Source organism: Rhinoraja longicauda, chromosome 7 (assembly GCF_053455715.1).
Source record: "Rhinoraja longicauda isolate Sanriku21f chromosome 7, sRhiLon1.1, whole genome shotgun sequence".
Lineage (NCBI taxonomy): Eukaryota > Metazoa > Chordata > Chondrichthyes > Rajiformes > Arhynchobatidae > Rhinoraja > Rhinoraja longicauda.
Window position 1 is genome coordinate 59,250,768 of NC_135959.1, and position 19,029 is coordinate 59,269,796.

Below are 19,029 nucleotides of genomic sequence, written 5' to 3' on the forward strand. Positions count from 1 at the left end.
CTCAAATCAAACAATATTTAATATTCAAATTGATATTCTCATAATTTAAAAGGTCCTAGTTTTATGGAACAGAAATAGTTTTTTTTTGTGAAAACTTGGAGAATAGCTTTTAAGAGCATTTAATCTATTTTCCAGATAAATTAGATTAATTTGAAGATTTAAAAAAATAAAACAAAAAATCGTCTGTTTAAAGGAACAAAATGTAAGGATATCAATGTTAATCTCAAATAGGTAAAACAGTAACAGATTGTGCACATAATTTTTTCTCCGTACTAGTTAATGTATGAATTGGATAGGCAAGGTATCTCAAACAAATGAAATTAAACCCACAGAGCAAAAGATATCAACAAGTTTAATAATGTTATTAATTTGTAGCTGAGGTAATAAACAGCAAGCTGATAATTTAACTGCAGATAGTTAACTCTGCAATTAACTTGAGCCTAGAAATAAGGTTGACAAAAATATAGGTTGGACAGTGTTATTTAATGTGTATATGGCCATTTCCATATCGTATTCAAATGGTATTAATCTTTTTTACTGTTGAACAAAGTCCTAATTTCTATCTGAGCCACATTAATGAAAATGTTGATTCTGATAAATAATGATGCAAAATCAAACGATCCTAATTGGAACCAGTCTTGGCAGACTGGCATATATAGTTTTATTTATCTTTGATATGGAGAATAACCCCATTCTCTGCAGTCAGAAGGACTGCCTACGCACCATATCCCTGTTGTCAAATGAAATGACAGATGTGCCTAAGATGGTTATTTTCTTTGAACAGAGAGACAGTGAGCTAGCAGTGCTGTCGTGTTCAAGATGCCCAGTTCAAGATATAATTACTGTACTGCATTGCTACGACAGCCAAAGTGACAAGGGAAGATTGGGTATTATTCTAGTGTTTATTCGTCCGAGGCATTGGATATGAATCGGCACAATGAAATTCTTACTTGCTGCATCTTTGCAGGCACATGTAAAGAACATGTCTGATAAAAATCTGGAGTGCTTAGATATTCTGGCATTATACATGATGATGGCCCCTCTTTGTCACTCCCAAATAGCACAAAGTAGATTTACTGTGTTGTACACCACTCAGCGCTCCCTGGATATTTGTGTGCACACTGATTTACACAGATATGCAAACAATAATGGATAAGAAAAGCCCCTTTGGTTCCATATTGATTTGTAGAAGGCACTGCCTCAAAAAGGCAACCAGCACCATCAAGAACCCACACCACCCTGGCCACAGTCTCGTTTCACATCTGCCCTCAGGAAGAAGGTATAGGAGTCTAAAATACCATGACCTCCATGTTCAGGAGTGGCTTCTACCCAACAACCATCAGGCTATTGAACACTACAAACATCAACTATACTTCAAACCACAAACGGTCTTGGTTGCACTAGGGACTTGGGGCTTTTTTCAGAATTCAGAATCAGAATTACCTTTATTTGTCATCCAAAAAACAGGTCTTTTGGACGAGATTTCGTCACCCACAGTCCAACAATAGAGCAATAAACTGTATGTATTTGCACTGTATTGTTTTTATTTATTTAACTTTTATTTGTTTATTATGTTATCGATTGATTACAGTGTTTACAGACCTGTTATGCTGCTGCAGGTAAGAATTTCATTGTTCTGTTTCGGTACATATGAAAATTAAACACTCTCTTGACTTAAATTGTCACCACAACTAATATTGTGCATTAAAAGATTCATGCTCTCCCATGACAGCTAATCTTTTGATGGTCCTGCTCATCCTTCATGATTAACTGATGTATGCAAAATTAAACCCTCAGCTGAGGTATACAGCAACTCATCTTTGACAAAGCAATCATATAGTCTGCAGAAATGGTGAGATTAATAACCATAACACAGCATTACAGTTAATCTTGTTTAGTATTCCTGTCCCATAAGTTAATGTTAGGCTAGAAATTAATGTCAACTTTAAATTAATGCCCGTGATATGAAAGATTGATTGGCCAGTAATTTTGTGACTTATTTGTTCCACTGAAACAAGCCAATTGTTATGAACACATGGCAATGGAACACCATTCAATGTATTGTGTGTTGGTATCAGAACATTTCACTGTCACATCACCCAATGGCTTGTACTTTTCTGTTTTGTAGACATCTGTCATTGCCTTATTTAGTTATAATACTTATTGGTTCTCCATGGCCATGTTTATATCCACTTGTATTTGCTAACTGGCCTGATTATAGCTGCCTTCTGTATGTCCCTGTTCTTCTGTACTCTGTTCAGCTGCTAAAACTGAGATGAGCTACTTGTTGAATGCACAGTGGCCATTTGATTAAGCAATTGAACAGCAATTTGCCGTGGAAAGGATGAGTATGATTTGTTCCTTTTCATAATAATATGAATAGTATGGAAAGCACTTCAGTCCACCTAGTCCACACCAAACATTCATCATTTGTTCACACCAGATCAATGCTATCCAAATTTTGCAAGCACTCCTCACACACTTGGGCCAATTTAGAGGCCAATTAACCTGCAAACCTGCACATCTTTGGGATGTGGAAGGAAACTGAAGCACCTGGAGGAAATTCACTTGGTCACAGGGAAAATATGCAGACTCCACACAGACAGCACCCACAGTCAGGATCAAACTCAGAGGCACCCATAAGTAGAGTGAACAGAGAATCTCAGAATTGTCAGACATCTTCGAACGTGAATAGTGATATCATAAGGCTCAAATTAGCTATGGGGAAAGAAAGGAAAATGTAGAATAAAAATGCATACTAGCCAAAGGAGGAAGATTCCAGGTAAAGGCAAATTTCAGAGATAGAATACTTTAGTCCAATGGTGAATCATAGAGTGATACAGTATGGAAACAGGCCCTTTGGCCCAATTTGCCCACACCGGCCAACATGTTCCAGCTACACTAGTCCCACCTGCCCATGGTTGGTCCATATCCATCTCAACTTTTCCTATCCATATACCTGTCTAATTGTTTCTTAAATGTTGGGATAGTCCCTGCCTCAACCACCTCCCTTTGTGTGAAAAAGTTACCCCTTTAATTTTTAAAGATGGGAAGAAAAAGAGAATAGAAACAAATTCTAAAACTCTGAATGATGAAAGAGTTAGCAAGTAAAATGTCAGAAAAGGTGGGGCATTTGATTAAACCAACTCGATAATACAAGAGATAATCTGGTTGAATGCAAAATATGAAGAGAACAAAAAAGCAAAGCAAATAAGTCACAAAAATGAGCACTTTGCCCTGGTGTTTACATGGAAAGGGATTTGCCTGAGCAACTTGGACCAAGGAAGTTAATGAGAGACTGACTGAAATAGAGTTAAGTAAAAGAGGCTGCCAATTTTTTAAGCGCAATCTGTCAGGAGCAGATTAAAAGAAGTAAGCATAGAACTTGAAGAGTTACTGACCAAGGTTGAGTCCATTAAATGCATGATTACAAAACTTACATTGGTGTTAGAGAAAGGGGATATGGATAAACCAGCTCATTATAGGCCAGGAAGATTACTCGTGAAATAAAACTGTTTGGTCCCATGATAAATGCTATTATAATATGGTGACTGTGCATTTGTGGGTGGTGCAAAATAATTTCACTCTGGTGTGCATACGTGACAATAAAGAACCATTGAGCCATTGAGATTCACTTCAATGATGGGGAAGCTTCGGTAGATTTAACTTCTTATGTTTGACTAACCTGGTTGAGGTTTTTTGATGGAGTAAAACATAAGGTGGTCATGTGCAATGCCACTTGTGCAAGGTCTCTCTCTCATCAATGTGCCAGCATTTAGTGCCAATCTCGAACTACCCCTGAAAGATCTCTTGCAGTTATATTAAGGTGTAGCTTGACTGACCAGATAAATTAACCACATTTTATATACCGGCATTCATCAAGGAACCAAAGGGGTTTTGTTTCAAGGAATGAGAAAAATTCTGATGCTTCTGTGTAATTTCTCACAGGAAGTTTCTCAGACAGGGGAATATTTAACAAACTGGTTTGCAGCTTTGCTAATTATTCATGCAGCAGGGGAAAGGAAAGAAAGACACACGAGATGCCGATACCTGGAGCAAACAAACTGCTGGAGGAAGTCAGGGTGTCCAACAGTTCATTGGGTTGTGGGGAAATAAATTGTTGCCCTGACTTGTGTTGTTCCAGCAGTTTATTTTTTTTGCTGCAGGGGAAAGAAAAGACCTAACTCTATACATTATCTCACATGATGAAAATCTAGTAAAAAATCTAGTAAAAAATCTAGTAAGAAAAGGAAATTGAGGGACTTGGGTATAATAGAAAATATGAAAACACCATATTTTGGTGTTGCAGTTGAGGAAGGCAGCATGATTAAATACTCATTAAAGTCAACGTATAATCACTATTGATCTACCCATTCACTGAACTGCAGTTCTATTAAATCTTAATATAGCTAGGAGTTACTATCTGGGCAAATGTGTTGAGCATGTTTATTAGTAATCTATGATTGCTGCATGCTCATAGGTTAATATGAGTCATTATACTGTAATTGTACTCTCGGTCCTTTTAGATGTTCCCTAGTAACATTCCTGATAATATTTTTACTTGTATTTTTTACAGTGAATGAAACACATCAGAAATTATTGTCTTGAGGCTTCTAAGGAAAGCAAATTAGATTTGTGAACAGACAAGGTAGAATAACCTTTGCCTGTCTTACAATGTTATGAAACATAGAACAGGACAGCACTGGATCAGGCCCTTCAGCCCACAATGTCTGTGCTGAACATGACACCCAAGATCAACTTGGGTTGCTGTGGATTGGAGGATAGCAAATGTTATCCCACTTTTTAAGAAAGGAGGGAGAGAGAAAACGGGTAATTATAGACCAGTTAGTCTGACATCAGTGGTGGGGAAGATGCTGGAGTCAATTATAAAAGACGAAATTGCTGAGCATTTGGATAGCAGTAACAGGATCATTCTGAGTCAGCATGGATTTACGAAGGGGAAATCATGCTTGACAAATCTACTGGAATTTTTTGAGGATGTAGCTAGGAAAATTGACAGGGGAGAGTCAGTGGATGTGGTGTACCTCGACTTTCAGAAAGCCTTCGACAAGGTCCCACATAAGAGATTAGTGGGCAAAATTAGAGCACATGGTATTGGGGGTAGGGTACTGACATTGATAGAAAATTGGTTGACAGACAGAAAGCAAAGAGTGGGGATAAATGGGTCTCTTTCGGAATGGCAGGCAGTGACCAGTGGGGTACCATAAGAATTATAAGAAAATAACTGCAGATGCTGGTACAAATCGATTTATTCACAAAATGCTGGAGTAACTCAGCAGGTCAGGCAGCATCTCGGGAGAGAAGGAATGGGTGACGTTTCGGGTCGAGACCCTTCTTCAGACTGATGTCGGGGGTGGGACAAAGGAAGGATATAGGTGGAGACAGGAAGATAGAGGGAGCTCTGGGAAGGAGGAGGGGAAGGGAGGGACAGAGGAGCTATCTGAAGTTGGAGAAGTCGACGTTCATACCACCGGGCTGCAAACTGCCCAGGCGAAATATGAGGTGCTGCTCCTCCAATTTCCGGCGGGCCTCACTATGGCACTGGAGGAGGCCCATGACAGAGAGGTCAGACTGGGAATGGGAGGGGGAGTTAAAGTGCTGGGCCACCGGGAGATCAGTTGCGTTAATGCGGACCGAGCGCAGGTGTTCAGCGAAGCGATCGCCGAGCCTGCGCTTGGTTTCGCCGATATAGATAAGTTGACATCTAGAGCAGCGGATGCAATAGATGAGGTTGGAGGAGGTGCAGGTGAACCTCTGTCTCACCTGGAAAGAATGTTTGGGTCCTTTGATGGAGTTGAGGGGGGAGGTAAAGGGACAGGTGTTGCATCTCGTGCGGTTGCAAGGGAAAGTGCCCGGGGTTAGGGTGGTTTGGGTAGGAAGGGACGAGTGGACCAGGGAGTTGCGGAGGGAACGGTCTCTGCGGAACGCAGAGAGAGGAGGGGATGGGAAGATATGGCCAGTGGTGGGGTCCTGTTGTAGGTGACGGAAATGTTGGTGGATGATATGTTGGATCCGCTGGCTGGTGGGGTGGAAGGTGAGAACGAGGGGGATCCTGTCCTTGTTGCGAGTGGGGGAATGGGGAGCAAGGCGGAGCTGCGGGATGTAGAAGAGACCCTAGTGAGAGCCTCATCTATAATGGAGGAGGGGAAGCCCCGTTTTCTGAAAAACGAAAAACCAGTGGGGTACCGCAAGGTTCGGTGCTGGGACCCCAGCTATTTACGATATACATTAATGACTTCGATGAAGGGATTAAAAGTACCATTAGCAAATTTGCAGATGATACTAAGCTGGGGGGTAGTGTGAATTGTGAGGAAGATGCAATTAGGCTGCAGGGTGACTTGGACAGGTTGTGTGAGTGGGCGGATACATGGCAGATGTAGTTTAATGTAGATAAGTGTGAGGTTATTCACTTTGGAAGTAAGAATAGAAAGGCAGATTATTATCTGAATGGTGTCAAGTTAGGAAGAGGGGATGTTCAACGAGATCTGGGTGTCCTAGTGCATCAGAAACTGAAAGGAAGCATGCAGGTACAGCAGGCAGTGAAGAAAGCCAATGGAATGTTGGCCTTCATAACAAGAGGAGTTGAGTATAGGAGCAAAGAGGTCCTTCTACAGTTGTACCGGGCTCTGGTGAGACCGCACCTGGAGTACTGTGTGCAGTTTTGGTCTCCAAATTTGAGGAAGGATATTCTTGCTATTGAGGGCGTGCAGCGTAGGTTCACTAGGTTAATTCCCGGAATGGCGGGACTGTCGTATGTTGAAAGGCTGGAGCAATTAGGCTTGTATACACTGGAATTTAGAAGAATGAGGGGGATCTTATTGAAACATATAAGATAATTAGGGGATTGGACACATTAGAGGCAGGAAACATGTTCCCAATGTTGGGGGAGTCCAGAACAAGGGGCCACAGTTTAAGAATAAGGGGTAGGCCATTTAGAATGGAGATGAGGAAGAACTTTTTCAGTCAGAGAGTGGTGAAGATGTGGAATTCTCTGCCTCAGAAGGCAGTGGAGGCCAGTTCGTTGGATGCTTTCAAGAGAGAGTTGGATAGAGCTCTTAAGGATAGCGGAGTGAGGGGGTATGGGGAGAAGGCAGGAACGGGGTACTGATTGAGAGTGATCAGCCATGATCGCATTGAATGGCGGTGCTGGCTCGAAGGGCTGAATGGCCTACTCCTGCACCTATTGTCTATTGTCTATAACTCTAATCTGCCTGCACATAATCCATATTGCTCCATTCCCTGCACATTCATATGCCTGTCCAAAAATCTTTTAAATGCCACTATCATATCTGCCTCAACCACAATGTGTTCTATGCACTCACCATCCTCTGTTTAAAAATAAACTTGCCCCACACATCTCCTTTAAACTTTGCCCCTCGCATCGTAAAGCTATACCCTCTAGTATTTGATTTTTCCATCCTGGGGGAAAAGGTTCTGATTGTCTATCCTATCTATGCCTCTCACAGTGTTAGTCAGGTCTCCCAATTACCAACATTCCAGAGAAACCAATTCAAGTCTGTTCAACCACTCCCTGTAGCTAATAACCCTTAATCCAGGCCTCATTCTGGGTAACCTCCTCTGCATCCTTCTAAAGCCTTTACATTCTCCCTGCAATGGGGCACCCATAACTTGCAGTACTCCAAATGCAGCCTAGCCAGTCCTATAAAGTTGCATTATGACTTTCTGACTCGTACTCAATGCCCTGACCTATGAAAGCAAGCATACTATATACCTCCTTTGCCACTCTGTCTACTTGCATTGACACTTTCAGGGAATTATGGACTACTATCCCTCTGTACATCAATGTTGTTAAGGGTCATGCCATTAATTGTATATTTTCCCCATACATTTGACCTCCCAAAGTGCAACACCTCACACTTGCTCGGATTAAACTCCATCTGCCATTTCTGTGACTGATCTATAACTCATTATATAAATTTGCCAGTTTTCCTCAGTCTGCCACCCCAGGAATCTTGGTGTGATCTGCAAATTTACTAATCAACCCGTCTTTGTTTATGTCCTCGTCATTTATATATATCACAAACAGCAGTGGCCCTGGCACTGATCCCTGTGGAACTCCACTGGTCAAAGCCCTCCTGCCTAAATATTGTGCTTCTACCCCAACACTCTGTCTTCTAACAGTCAGCCAGTTCTGAATCCATATGACCAAGTTACTGTTAACCCCGTGCATCTTAATCTTCTGGATCATCCTACCATGGTGGACTTAATCAAATGCCTTACTAAAATCCATGTAGACAACATTCACTGCCATCTAAAGCCATTCTGACTGTCCCCAATTAACCCATGGCTCTAAATGGGAGTAAATTCTATCTCGAAGAGTCCTCTCCCATAGTTTCCCTACTACTGATGTGAGGATAACCAGCCTATAATTCCCTGGATTCTTGCTACTTTCCTTCTTAAATAAAGGAAAAACATTAGTTACTCTCCAGTTTCCTGAGACCTCGCCTATAGCTCGCAAAGACACAAAGATCACCAAGATTCCTGTAATCTCCTCAATAACCTGGTCTAGATCCCATCAGGTCCTGGGGATTTATCCACATTAATGCTCTTCAAGAGCCCCAACACCCCTTCCTCCTTAATCTCAAATTGTCCTTGCATATTAGTATTCTGCACGCTGATCTCACCGCCCTCCATATCATCCCCTTTGGTGAAAACAGATGCAAAGTATTCATTTAGCACCTCGCCTACTCCAGGTACAAGTTCCCTCCTTTATCCATGAGTGGTCCATCCTTCTCCCTGGTTTCCTTTTGATTTCTAATGTTGGTACAAAAAGCTTTGGGATTTTCCTTAATCCGAATCGCCAAACCCATTTTGTGGCCTCTTTTGGCCCTTCTAATACCAGCTTGAGTTCTTTCCTCATTTCTTTATATTCCTCAAAAGCCCTGTCTGATTCCATCATTTTAAATCTTGCATGTGCTTCCTTTATCATTTTAACCATAACTACAAATTCTTTAAGATAGACTCTTTTGTCATCAACCTCTTCGGTCACCAAGGTTCCCTTACTTTGCCCAACTTATCCATGCTCCTTACCAAACATACAAATCTGAATTTTGATGAACTGGCGTTTAAATGATTCCTTGACAGATGTGGACTTACTCAATAACAACTGCTTCCAATGTACGTTCCCGAGCCTCTGCCAAATAACGTTGCAGTTTGTCATACTCCAATTTAGTATCTTCCCACAAAGTCTGGCCTTCTCCCTATTCAAAACAATCTTAAAACTTATGCAGCTGTGATCATTATCCCCAAAATGATCGTTAATTGCAACTCCAGTCACCTGGCCAGGATCATTTCTCAACACAAGGTCCAGCATGTTCCCTTGTAGGATTGAACTATCCACATACTGTTTCAAGAAACACTCTTGGATACACCTCACAAATTCTGCCCTGTCTAAGCCTTTGGCACTGAGCAAGTCCCAGCCAATATTGGGGAAGTTAACATCATTCACTAAGACAGCCATGTTGTTTTGGCATCTTTTGGAAATTTGACTACTTATCTGTTTCTCCATCTTGCTATTGGCGGGCCAATAGTACAATACCATTAGAGTGCTCAATACATCTCAATACATACTGTGCTGCTTTTTATGGCATATTTTAATTGCTTAGACCTGGTGCAGAATTTACATAATTTTGCATAAGCTTAGAAATCTAATGGAGGGGGAGGGGAGAGGTAGTGAATAGACAGACTGTTAGAATGAATGGACAGATGGAAGGTGAGATACAATGCAAATAAAATACAATGAACCTTTTTGAATGAGTAGAGAGATTTTTTACAAAGGTACAATTACAAAGAAGTGCAGGACCAGAGAACTGGGTGTTCTTGTGCATAAATAATTGAAAATGGCAGCACCGCAGACTAACAAAGCAACAATATAGCAATTGAAAACCAATGAATTATCAGTGGAGGATGAGGAAACAAAAATATCAGGGTCAGCTTAATTATGTATCTCTACATGAACATTAATTCAGCTCAAATGGCAATACGTGTCCAAGCCCAGATAGCACATTATTAAAAGCTTTGATGAGATGTTCTAGAGCAAGGATAGAGTGGTTTAACATATGAGGTATTATAGTTATGTGGAGAGAATGTAAAATCTAGCATTCTTCTCTTTTGCTTGGAGAAGACTAAGTTGGGTGGAATCGGGTGGCGGGGGTGAAAATAACCCCAGGGAGCACAGTGGAGAACACATCCCTGTCCTCTTCAAGGGAGCTACTGTAGAGCTGGTCAACAGCTGAAAGTTCCTTGGCGTCCATATCTGCAGTAACCAAACTTGGTCTCTTCACAATGATTCAGTGATCAATAAAGCCAGAGAATTTTGCATGTTCATAAGGATTCTCTCAAATTTCTACATATGTGCCAGATATTAGTATTTTGATGGGATGCATCTCAGCCTCACATGGCAAATGCATAGGTTTTAAGGGGAAGCACTGTTTATAGAATAAATGGTTAGGCATTGTCAGGTGTGATTGAAATGGGAGTGAAACTAGAATCATTGGAAACATTCAAAAGGGAATTGGCCAACTATTTGATCTAGAAAAAAACAATATGAGCATGGTCCAAATATTCTTGGATTCATTTACTCTCCAAAAATATGACCGTTCTTTGAGGAAGGAAGGAGCAGTAAGAAAAAAAAATACAATCACATCAAAATAATGAAACAGAAGGAAAAAAAATTGATGGAGCAGTTAGTCTGAGCTTTTGACTGTCCAATCAATTTACACTTATGCACATTCCTCTCCAGGGATGCAGTTTGCTGCATTTATTGACTTTGAATGTTTGTTTCCACTTGAATTGATTTATTATTAAAATAATGTGCCTGATTTCCACATTTTTACAAAGCAATTGTTTTCAGCTCAAATAAGGTACTTGCTCTTTCTCACTGCTTTTCATCAATTTTCTGCAGTAAACAATTCATTTGCATATTTCTTGTTGAATCAATACTTTTTGAAGACACATCAACTGCAGATTAACATTTAATCAAAATCACAAATTCAAATAAAATATCTCCTTGAAGCCCAATTCCAGTCAGATGGTGGTAGACTTCCCGGACTGCAGAAATAATTTAAGTAAACACAACAGTTTATTCTAGTTTATCATCGCAGAAAGGTTATTCAGCACCCAGGCAGTTTCAGATCTAACGACAAATCATCACTGTAGTATTCGTTCAATTTCCTACCTGTGAGATCGTCAGTTGGCCAAGAACCTTGGGGGCAAGCCTGGCAGGTGTATTCATCAAACACAAACTCGTTTTCCTTACACAACGTGCATGTCCAGCAGCAGCTCACTTCTCCTTTGCGAATCACCTACACAGAGCAATTAGAAACACAGAAAATGGTAAGAGATAATTGCAAGGTGTCCTTTTTATTTGTGTTAACCAAACACACCAGTGAGACTACACGGAGTTTGGATGTGTAAGAAAATAACTGCAGATGCTGATACAAATCAAAGGTATTTATTTCACAAAATGCTGGAGTAACTCAGCAGGTCAGGCAGTATCTCAGGCTTCTCTCCTGAGATGCTGCCTGACCTGCTGAGTTACTCCAGCATTTTGTGAAATAAATACCTTCGGAGTTTGGATGTTGCTGGCATCCTTTCAGAAGCACTAGCGTCTACTGTCGCAAGGACTTTTCAAAACCTACATTTGCAAGGTTTACATGCAGTTGTATTGTATATAACAAAGAAATGTCTGTTTTTTTAATATTGAGTTTTGCACATCATCAGGTCAGCCGCTCTGACACAGAGTGAACACATCATGACTGAGTCCAAGTACAGGTTTACAAACTAAATATTTAAGTAATGTGGTAGGAAAAAAAAAAGTCATATTCCATACTTACTGTATGCCTGCCAGGGCCCTGAAATTAAATGTTTTGAATGTCCCTGACTTTCAAAAAGATTAAAAAACATTTTTTTTTAAACTGCCAAAAATGTATTATATTGTTTAAAAACTGCATCACTATCTAAGTGATGGTGAAAAAGTGAAAACTAACACCCAATATGTTGACTGTATCTCCTTCCAAAGATGCTGCCTGACCTGAATTTTTTTCAGAATTTTCTGTTTTTGTTTCTGAAAAAATTACTTACTATTCTTCCAAAAGCCATTTTCAAATCCTGCGTGCCAGGTTTAATCTGATGCATGATACAGGAGGCACAGTGGTGCCGCCAGTAGAGCCATTGCCTCATAGTACCAGAGACCCAAGTTTAATCATGATCCTTTATGCTGTCCATGTAGTGTTTGCACATTCTCCATGTGACAATGTGGGCTTTTTAGCAGTTGCTCTGGTTTCCTCCCACACATCCCAAAGGCATGTAGTTTGGTCGGCTAATGTCTTTAGTATGGAGGTGACTGGTAGTATTAGGTGGGAGTTGATGAGAATGTTGGGAGGAAAAACAATGGGATTAATGTAGGAAGCCTGCAGAGGTTATCCTGGTGAAATCCATGGGGAAACCATCGCTGCAGTATTGGACATCAGGCAGTGAGAGTGTCATTCGGAATCTAGGACTTTTGCAGGTATGTGTAATCTAAGAGAAATGCTGGTGGTCGGCTGGAAGATCTGAACCATAAAGTCATGTCACAGAGTCATACGGAATGGAAATGGGCCCTTCTGCCCAAATTGTCCATGCCGACCAAGATGCTCCATCCAAGCTAGTTCCTATTTGCCTGCACCTGGCCCATATCCCTCCAAAGCTTTCCTTTCCATCTAACTGTCCAAATGTCTTGTAAATCTTGTTGTTGTACCTGCCTCAAATACTTCATTGAGCAATTCATCCATATTCCCACCAGCTACTGTGCGCAAAAGTTTCCCATTAGGTTCCATTAAATTTCTCATCTTAAATTTATGCCCTTTTGTTGATTTCATTACCCTGAGAAAAAGTCTCTGTGCATTCACCCTGTCTATTCCCCTCATGATTTTATACACCTCTATAAGATCACCCCTCAGTCTCCTGCGCTCCAAGGAATAAGATCCTAACTTGCCCAACCTCTGCCAACAAGACCTGGCAGCATCCTCAGAAATCTTTTCTGTATTCTTTCCAACACAATGGCATCTTTCTTATGGTAGCTTGACCTAAACTGAACACTATACTCCAAAAGCAATCTCGCCAATGTGTAGTAAAACTGTTAGATATTGTCCCAACTTCTATAACCAGATCCCTTGACTGATGAAGGCCAGCGTGCCAAAAACTTTTCTTCATCATCCTATCTACCTGCAAGGCCACTTTCAGGAAATTATGCACTTACCCTCCTAGATCCCTCCACCCCACAACACACCCCAGGACCCTTCCATTCACTGTGAATATCCTGCCCTTGGTTTGACTTCCCAATATCTTGCACTTATTTGAACTAAACCTTATTTACCATACCACGGCCCATTTGCCAAGCTGATCATTGTCCTGCTGTAATTCTTGATAACCTTCTTCACTGTCCACAATACTGCTATTTCAATCACCTGCAAACTTTCTAATCATGCTTGTACATTCTCATCCAACTCATTGATATAGATGGCAAACAACAATGGGCCCAGCACCGATTCCTGTGGCACACCACTAGTCATAGGCATCCAGTCCACAAAACAATTCTCCACCACCAACAAAGGTAGACACAAAATGCTGGAGTAACTTAGTGGGTCAGGCAGCATCTCTGGAGAAAAGGAATAGGTGACATTTCGGGTCGAGACCCTTCTTCTGACTGCAGTCTGGGGAAGGGTCTCGACCTGAAACGTCACCTATTCCTTTTCTCCAGAGATGCTGCCTGAGCCGCTGAGTTACTCCAGCATTTTGTGTATATCTTCGGTGTAAACCAGCATCTGCAGTTCCTTCCTACCCTTCCACCATTACCCTCTGTTCGGTACCATTAAGTCAATTCTGTATCCAATTAGCTAGATCTCTCTGGATACCATGCGATGTAACCTTCCAGAGCAGTCAACCATGCAGAACCTTATCCAAGGGTTTGCTGGTCCAAATAAATGATGCCTATGGTTTTGCACACATCAACCTCTTTGGTTACAGACATTATGTTTTTTGCCTGTCATAAGGTATCTGAAGTTATATGCAAAAATGAACACCATTGCCAGTAAACAACTGATGTTAGAGAAATTCTATGACAATGTATAAATTTTAAATGATTTTTTTTTTAAATCCATGTTTTATTATGGATGTTGTTGCTGGAGGGAGAGGTAATGATAAAGAATCTGCTTTGTCTGCAGCAGAAACCAGAACATTAAATATTCCTGTATTGTGAAGAATTTACAATTCCGCCCCAGTGGGAGAATTCTGGCTGAAGAGCAGTTTTTAATTTTCTATTATAAATGGATGTTCTGATCTAAATTATGAAAAAGAAGCATTTCAATTTTATGTTCTCTGGAGTCCCAAAGCAATACATAAAAATGAATTACTTTTGAGGTAGTCACAAATATTCCATGCCAGAAAACCCAGCAGCCAATTTTCATGCAGTTAAACCTCCTAAGTAACAGATTTGTTTTTGATATTATTAGTGAGGTAGAAATGTTGATTAATACATGGATGGACGATTTTCACTTTGTAAAAGGCTTTGTGATCCTTTCCACTCACTGCCTTGGCAAAATGGACCTTAGTTTAAACTCTGGTCCTTCAATACTGGCTTCACACATAAGGATGTCATTAAGCTGGGAAGAGTGCAGGGAAGATTTAGGGGGATGTTGCCAGGATTTGAGGGCCTGAGCTACAAGGAAGGATTGGGCAGTGCAGGTCTTTAATCCTTGAAATGCAGGAGGCTGAGGAGTGATCTTATAGAGGTGTATAAAAATAATGAAGGTGATAGACAGGGTGAAGGCACAGATTATTTTACCCATGGTAGTCGGAATCAAGAACCAGAGGACATGGGGTTAAAGTGAGAGGGGACAGATTTAATAGGAACCTGAGGGGTAACCTTTTCCACACAGAGGGAGGTGGGTGTATGAAACAAGCTGCCAGAGGAGGTGGTTGAGACAGGTATTATAACAGCACTTAAAAGACACTTGGACAGGTACATGGATAGGAAAGGTTTAGTGGGATATGGACCAAACACATCAAATGGGACCAGCTTAAAAGGGGCATCTTAACTGTCATGAACAAGTTGGGCTGAAGGGCCTTTTATTGTACTGTATGACATCACGACTCTATGACTTCCATCTCACAGGTTCCAATATGCATGACAATACCATAATAAAAAACAATCTTGACTGCATTCCAACCTCGTGCTAAGAATGAAACCCGTGGTCATTAGACTCTGAGGAAAACATATCATGACCAAATCAAGCTGACACAGTTTGCTGAATGAATGCAAACTCATTAGTGCAGCAGTCCTTCCTCTCTGCAGGCCTGAACTTGCATAGAGCACATGAGTATAAAACGGGGACCATAAAGGAGTGCAACTAAAAGTCAGTTGAATGGAATACTTAAAAGGCAATTTCAGACAGCTCCGTAAAATTCTGCAAGGCTTAGGGTTGAAATGCAGCAGAACATAGTGTGGCCTTTGGAAAAGCTAAAGAGGGAGTGGACAATGAAGTGACAGGCAACAATTCAGGGTGATTGGAGTTGTGCATTCCATGGAATAACGGCTAGCATGGCTTATTTGTAAAAGCAAATTGAAGAAGGCAGGATAAAGAAATCCATGATTCAGGTACGTGTCAGCAACCTTCTGTTTGATGACTGTGGAAAGTAAAATGTTTTTGTGCAGAGATTGTTAACGAGAAAATGTAAAATGGAACACAAAATGCTGGAGTATCTCTGCAGATTAGGCAGCATCCAGGGAGAACATGATAGCTGTTGTTTTGGGTCATGACACTTCTTCAGACTGATTCAATTAGACTGAAGAAGGGTTTTGACCCGAATCGTCACCTATAATAATAATAATAATAATCCATTTATTTTATATAGCGCCTTATCACATGCTCAAAGCGCTTTACAAAAACAATTAACAAACAGACAAACTATCCTGACGGAAAAGCGGCGAATACACAACGCCAGCGTCCTCACATCAGGGTCCGGCAGTAGACATTAAAAAGCACAAGACACACAGATATAATTTTTTACACAAAACAGCCATCACAGTGATTGGTCTAGGCACACCCTCACTGTGATGGAAGGCAAAGTCTTATCTCCTCCTCATTCTTCTCACGTGGTGCCACGAGGTGATCGAGGCTCCCAACTTTTTGAAGCCCCCACCGGGCGATGGAAAGTCCCAGGGCCGAGCCGAGCCGAGCAGGCCGATGAAAGTCTTGAGCCCCCACCGGGCGATGGAAAGTCCCAGGGCCGAGCCGAGCAGGCCGATGAAAGTCTTGAGCCCCCACCGGGCGATGGAAAGTGCTGCGGCCGAGCCACGCAGGGCGATGAAGGGCCTGCGGGCGGGTCGATCGTACCTCGCGCTCCGGTGCGGTCGAAGCTGCTACGGCTGGAGCTCCCAAAAGCCGGTCGCCAGCCAGGGACCTGCGAACTCCCGATGTTGCGGTCTGCAGGGCCCACGGCCGAAGCCTCCGAGATGGTAAGTCCAGGCCCTGCGACCGGAGTCTTCAAGGTCGATCCCAGCTGGAGGCCGCCGACTCCACGATGTTAGGCCGTAGCGCGAACGGAGATACGACACGGTACAGGTCGCATCTCCGTTGAGGAGGAGATTTGAAAAAAGGTTTCCCCCAACCCCCCCACCACCCCCCTACATACACAGAATTAAAATAAAACAAAACGTACATTTAGCAACGACAATGACAAAAAACCAAAAAAAAACAGAGAGACTGCCGGTGAGCCGCAGCTGCAGAACACAGCCACGCCCCCAATAATACCATGATCTCCAGAGATGCTGCCTGACCCACTGAGTTTCTCCTGCATTTTTTGGGGTAAACCAGCATCTGTAATTCCTTGTTTCTAGGAAAAATAGGAAATGTTGGTTGTATTTAATCAGATCAGATAGTATCTGAGAAACAAATCTCAGGTTGATGATCTTTCATCAAAATTGGAAATGAGAGAAAACAGGTACGTTTCACGTTGCAGCGAGTGTGAGAGATGAACTGATGAGAGAGATTGTCCATGTAGTTTTGTTTAGTTTAGAGAAACAGCACAGACACCGACCTTTTGGGCCTCCAAGTCTGCGTCGACCAGTGATACCTGTACATTAACACTATCCAACCCACACAAGGGACAATTTACAATTTTACCAAGCCAATTAGCTTACAAACCTGTATGTTTTTGGAGTATGGGAGGAAACCGGAGCACCTGGAGAAAACCCATGCAGTTCAAGGGGAGAACGTACAAATTCCATATGGACAAGCACCCATAGTCAGGAACAAACCCGGGTCTCTGGCGCTATAGGGCAGCAACTCTACCATTAGGCCACTGTGTTGCTCCCCACTCAAGTGTATGGGTGATGGTAAAATGTGATGTAGTTCATGGGAATTGGGGAGAATACAATGGGTGAGGGTCAGGGCAGACTCAGTGGGCCAAAGGGTCTGTTTCTGTGCTGTCTGATTCTAAGGCTCTAATCCCAGCCTCGCAGGCCCTGAGCCGGCCTATCAGTGAGTTTTGATAGTGCTTTTGACTTCAACACCTACATGTCACAGCTTTCATAACAAGCACATCACCCACACACTGTGAGAAAGTCACAAACACAGTGACCTCTCTCTTACAGGATAATGTGTCACATCACAGGCACAACCAGCAGCCAGCTGGCAAACAGGCAGGCATTGCTCCACTCATGGAGGAGACAGTCTTTGAGATGATTGAAAGGCAGTCAGGTAGTCAGCAGTGGCCCAAAGAATACTGAAGATGATGGTATCCTCATATTTATTCCTCTTCCCTACATTCTAGAAAGCAGCGTAGGAAGGAACTGCAGATGCTGAAAAATACCAAAGATAGACACAAAGTGCAAGAGCAACTCAACGGGTCAGGCAGCATCTCTGGAGAGAAGAAACAGGTGATGTTTTGGGTCAGAATCTTTCTTCAGACTGAAAGTAGAAGAGGGGAGGGGTACTGAAGGTAGGAAAAGTCAAGAACAAATAAGTGCCGGCAACAGAAACCTTTTCCTATGCTGGCACTGATTTGTTCTGGCCTACTCCTACCTCCAGCTCCCCCTCTCTACTTTCAGTCTGAAGAAGGGTTCCGACCCAAAACGCTCCAGTATTTTGTGTCTATCTTCCAAAAAAACAATGATCAGAATAGCTTAGTTTAGAGATACAGTGTGGAAACTGGCCCTTCTGCCTATGCCGACCAATGATCACCAGTACACCAGTTCTATCTTACATACTAGCGACGATTTACAGAAGTCAGCATGGCTTTGCTATGTGGGAGGACCAGGGAGCACCTGGGGAAAACCCACGTGACACAGGGGGAACGTACAAACTCCATGCAGACAGCGCCAATAGTCCGGATCGAACCCGGGTCTCTGGTGCTGCAAGGCAGCAACTCTACCACTGTGCTGCTGCCCCTGTTGTAATTACTGTTTAGTAAATGTGCACATTGGCAAGTTGTTTGTCTTTGACCATTGCTTTAAACTTGGCCCATCTGTACTCGGACAAGAGCTGGTCAAATGTTGAGGATGTGCTCTCGGCGGATATGGAACTTGTCGCGGGCTGCCTTAAGACCTGGAGACTAAAACTGAGTATGGCAAAAACCACCACAACAGCCTTTCACCTGAACAACAAGGAAGCTCAACGCCAGCTAACCGTCACCCTCAATGGGTCACCCGTACCCTACAACCCATTTCCTACATACCTCGGGGTGAAACTAGATCGGCAGCTGACCTATAAGCAACACCTTGAAGCTCTCCGTGCTAAAGTCTCGGCATAGAACAACCTCCTGCGTTGCTTGGCCGGATCGTCATGGGGCGCCAGGACATCTACTCTTCGAACCAGTGCTCTTGCACTCGTGTACAACGCCACTGAGTAGGCCGCCCCAACATGGTGCCGCAGCGCTCATACAAGCAAGCTGGGCGCCACCCTCAACGACACCATGCGGATCATCACTGGCTGCCTACGTCCTACTCCG

The 19,029-nt window shown here is 42.4% G+C and overlaps 1 protein-coding gene across 6 annotated transcripts in view; it reads right to left on the reverse strand.

Moving 5' to 3' along the window:
- Positions 1–19,029, reverse strand: part of grm5b (glutamate receptor, metabotropic 5b) — a 382,791-nt gene that overhangs the window by 72,615 nt on the left and 291,147 nt on the right. For all 6 annotated transcript variants that reach the window (XM_078402687.1, XM_078402690.1, XM_078402684.1 and 3 more), the window contains exon 7: positions 11,219–11,345. In XM_078402687.1, the coding sequence (XP_078258813.1) occupies positions 11,219–11,345 (127 nt within the window). The remainder of the gene's footprint in view (positions 1–11,218; positions 11,346–19,029) is intronic.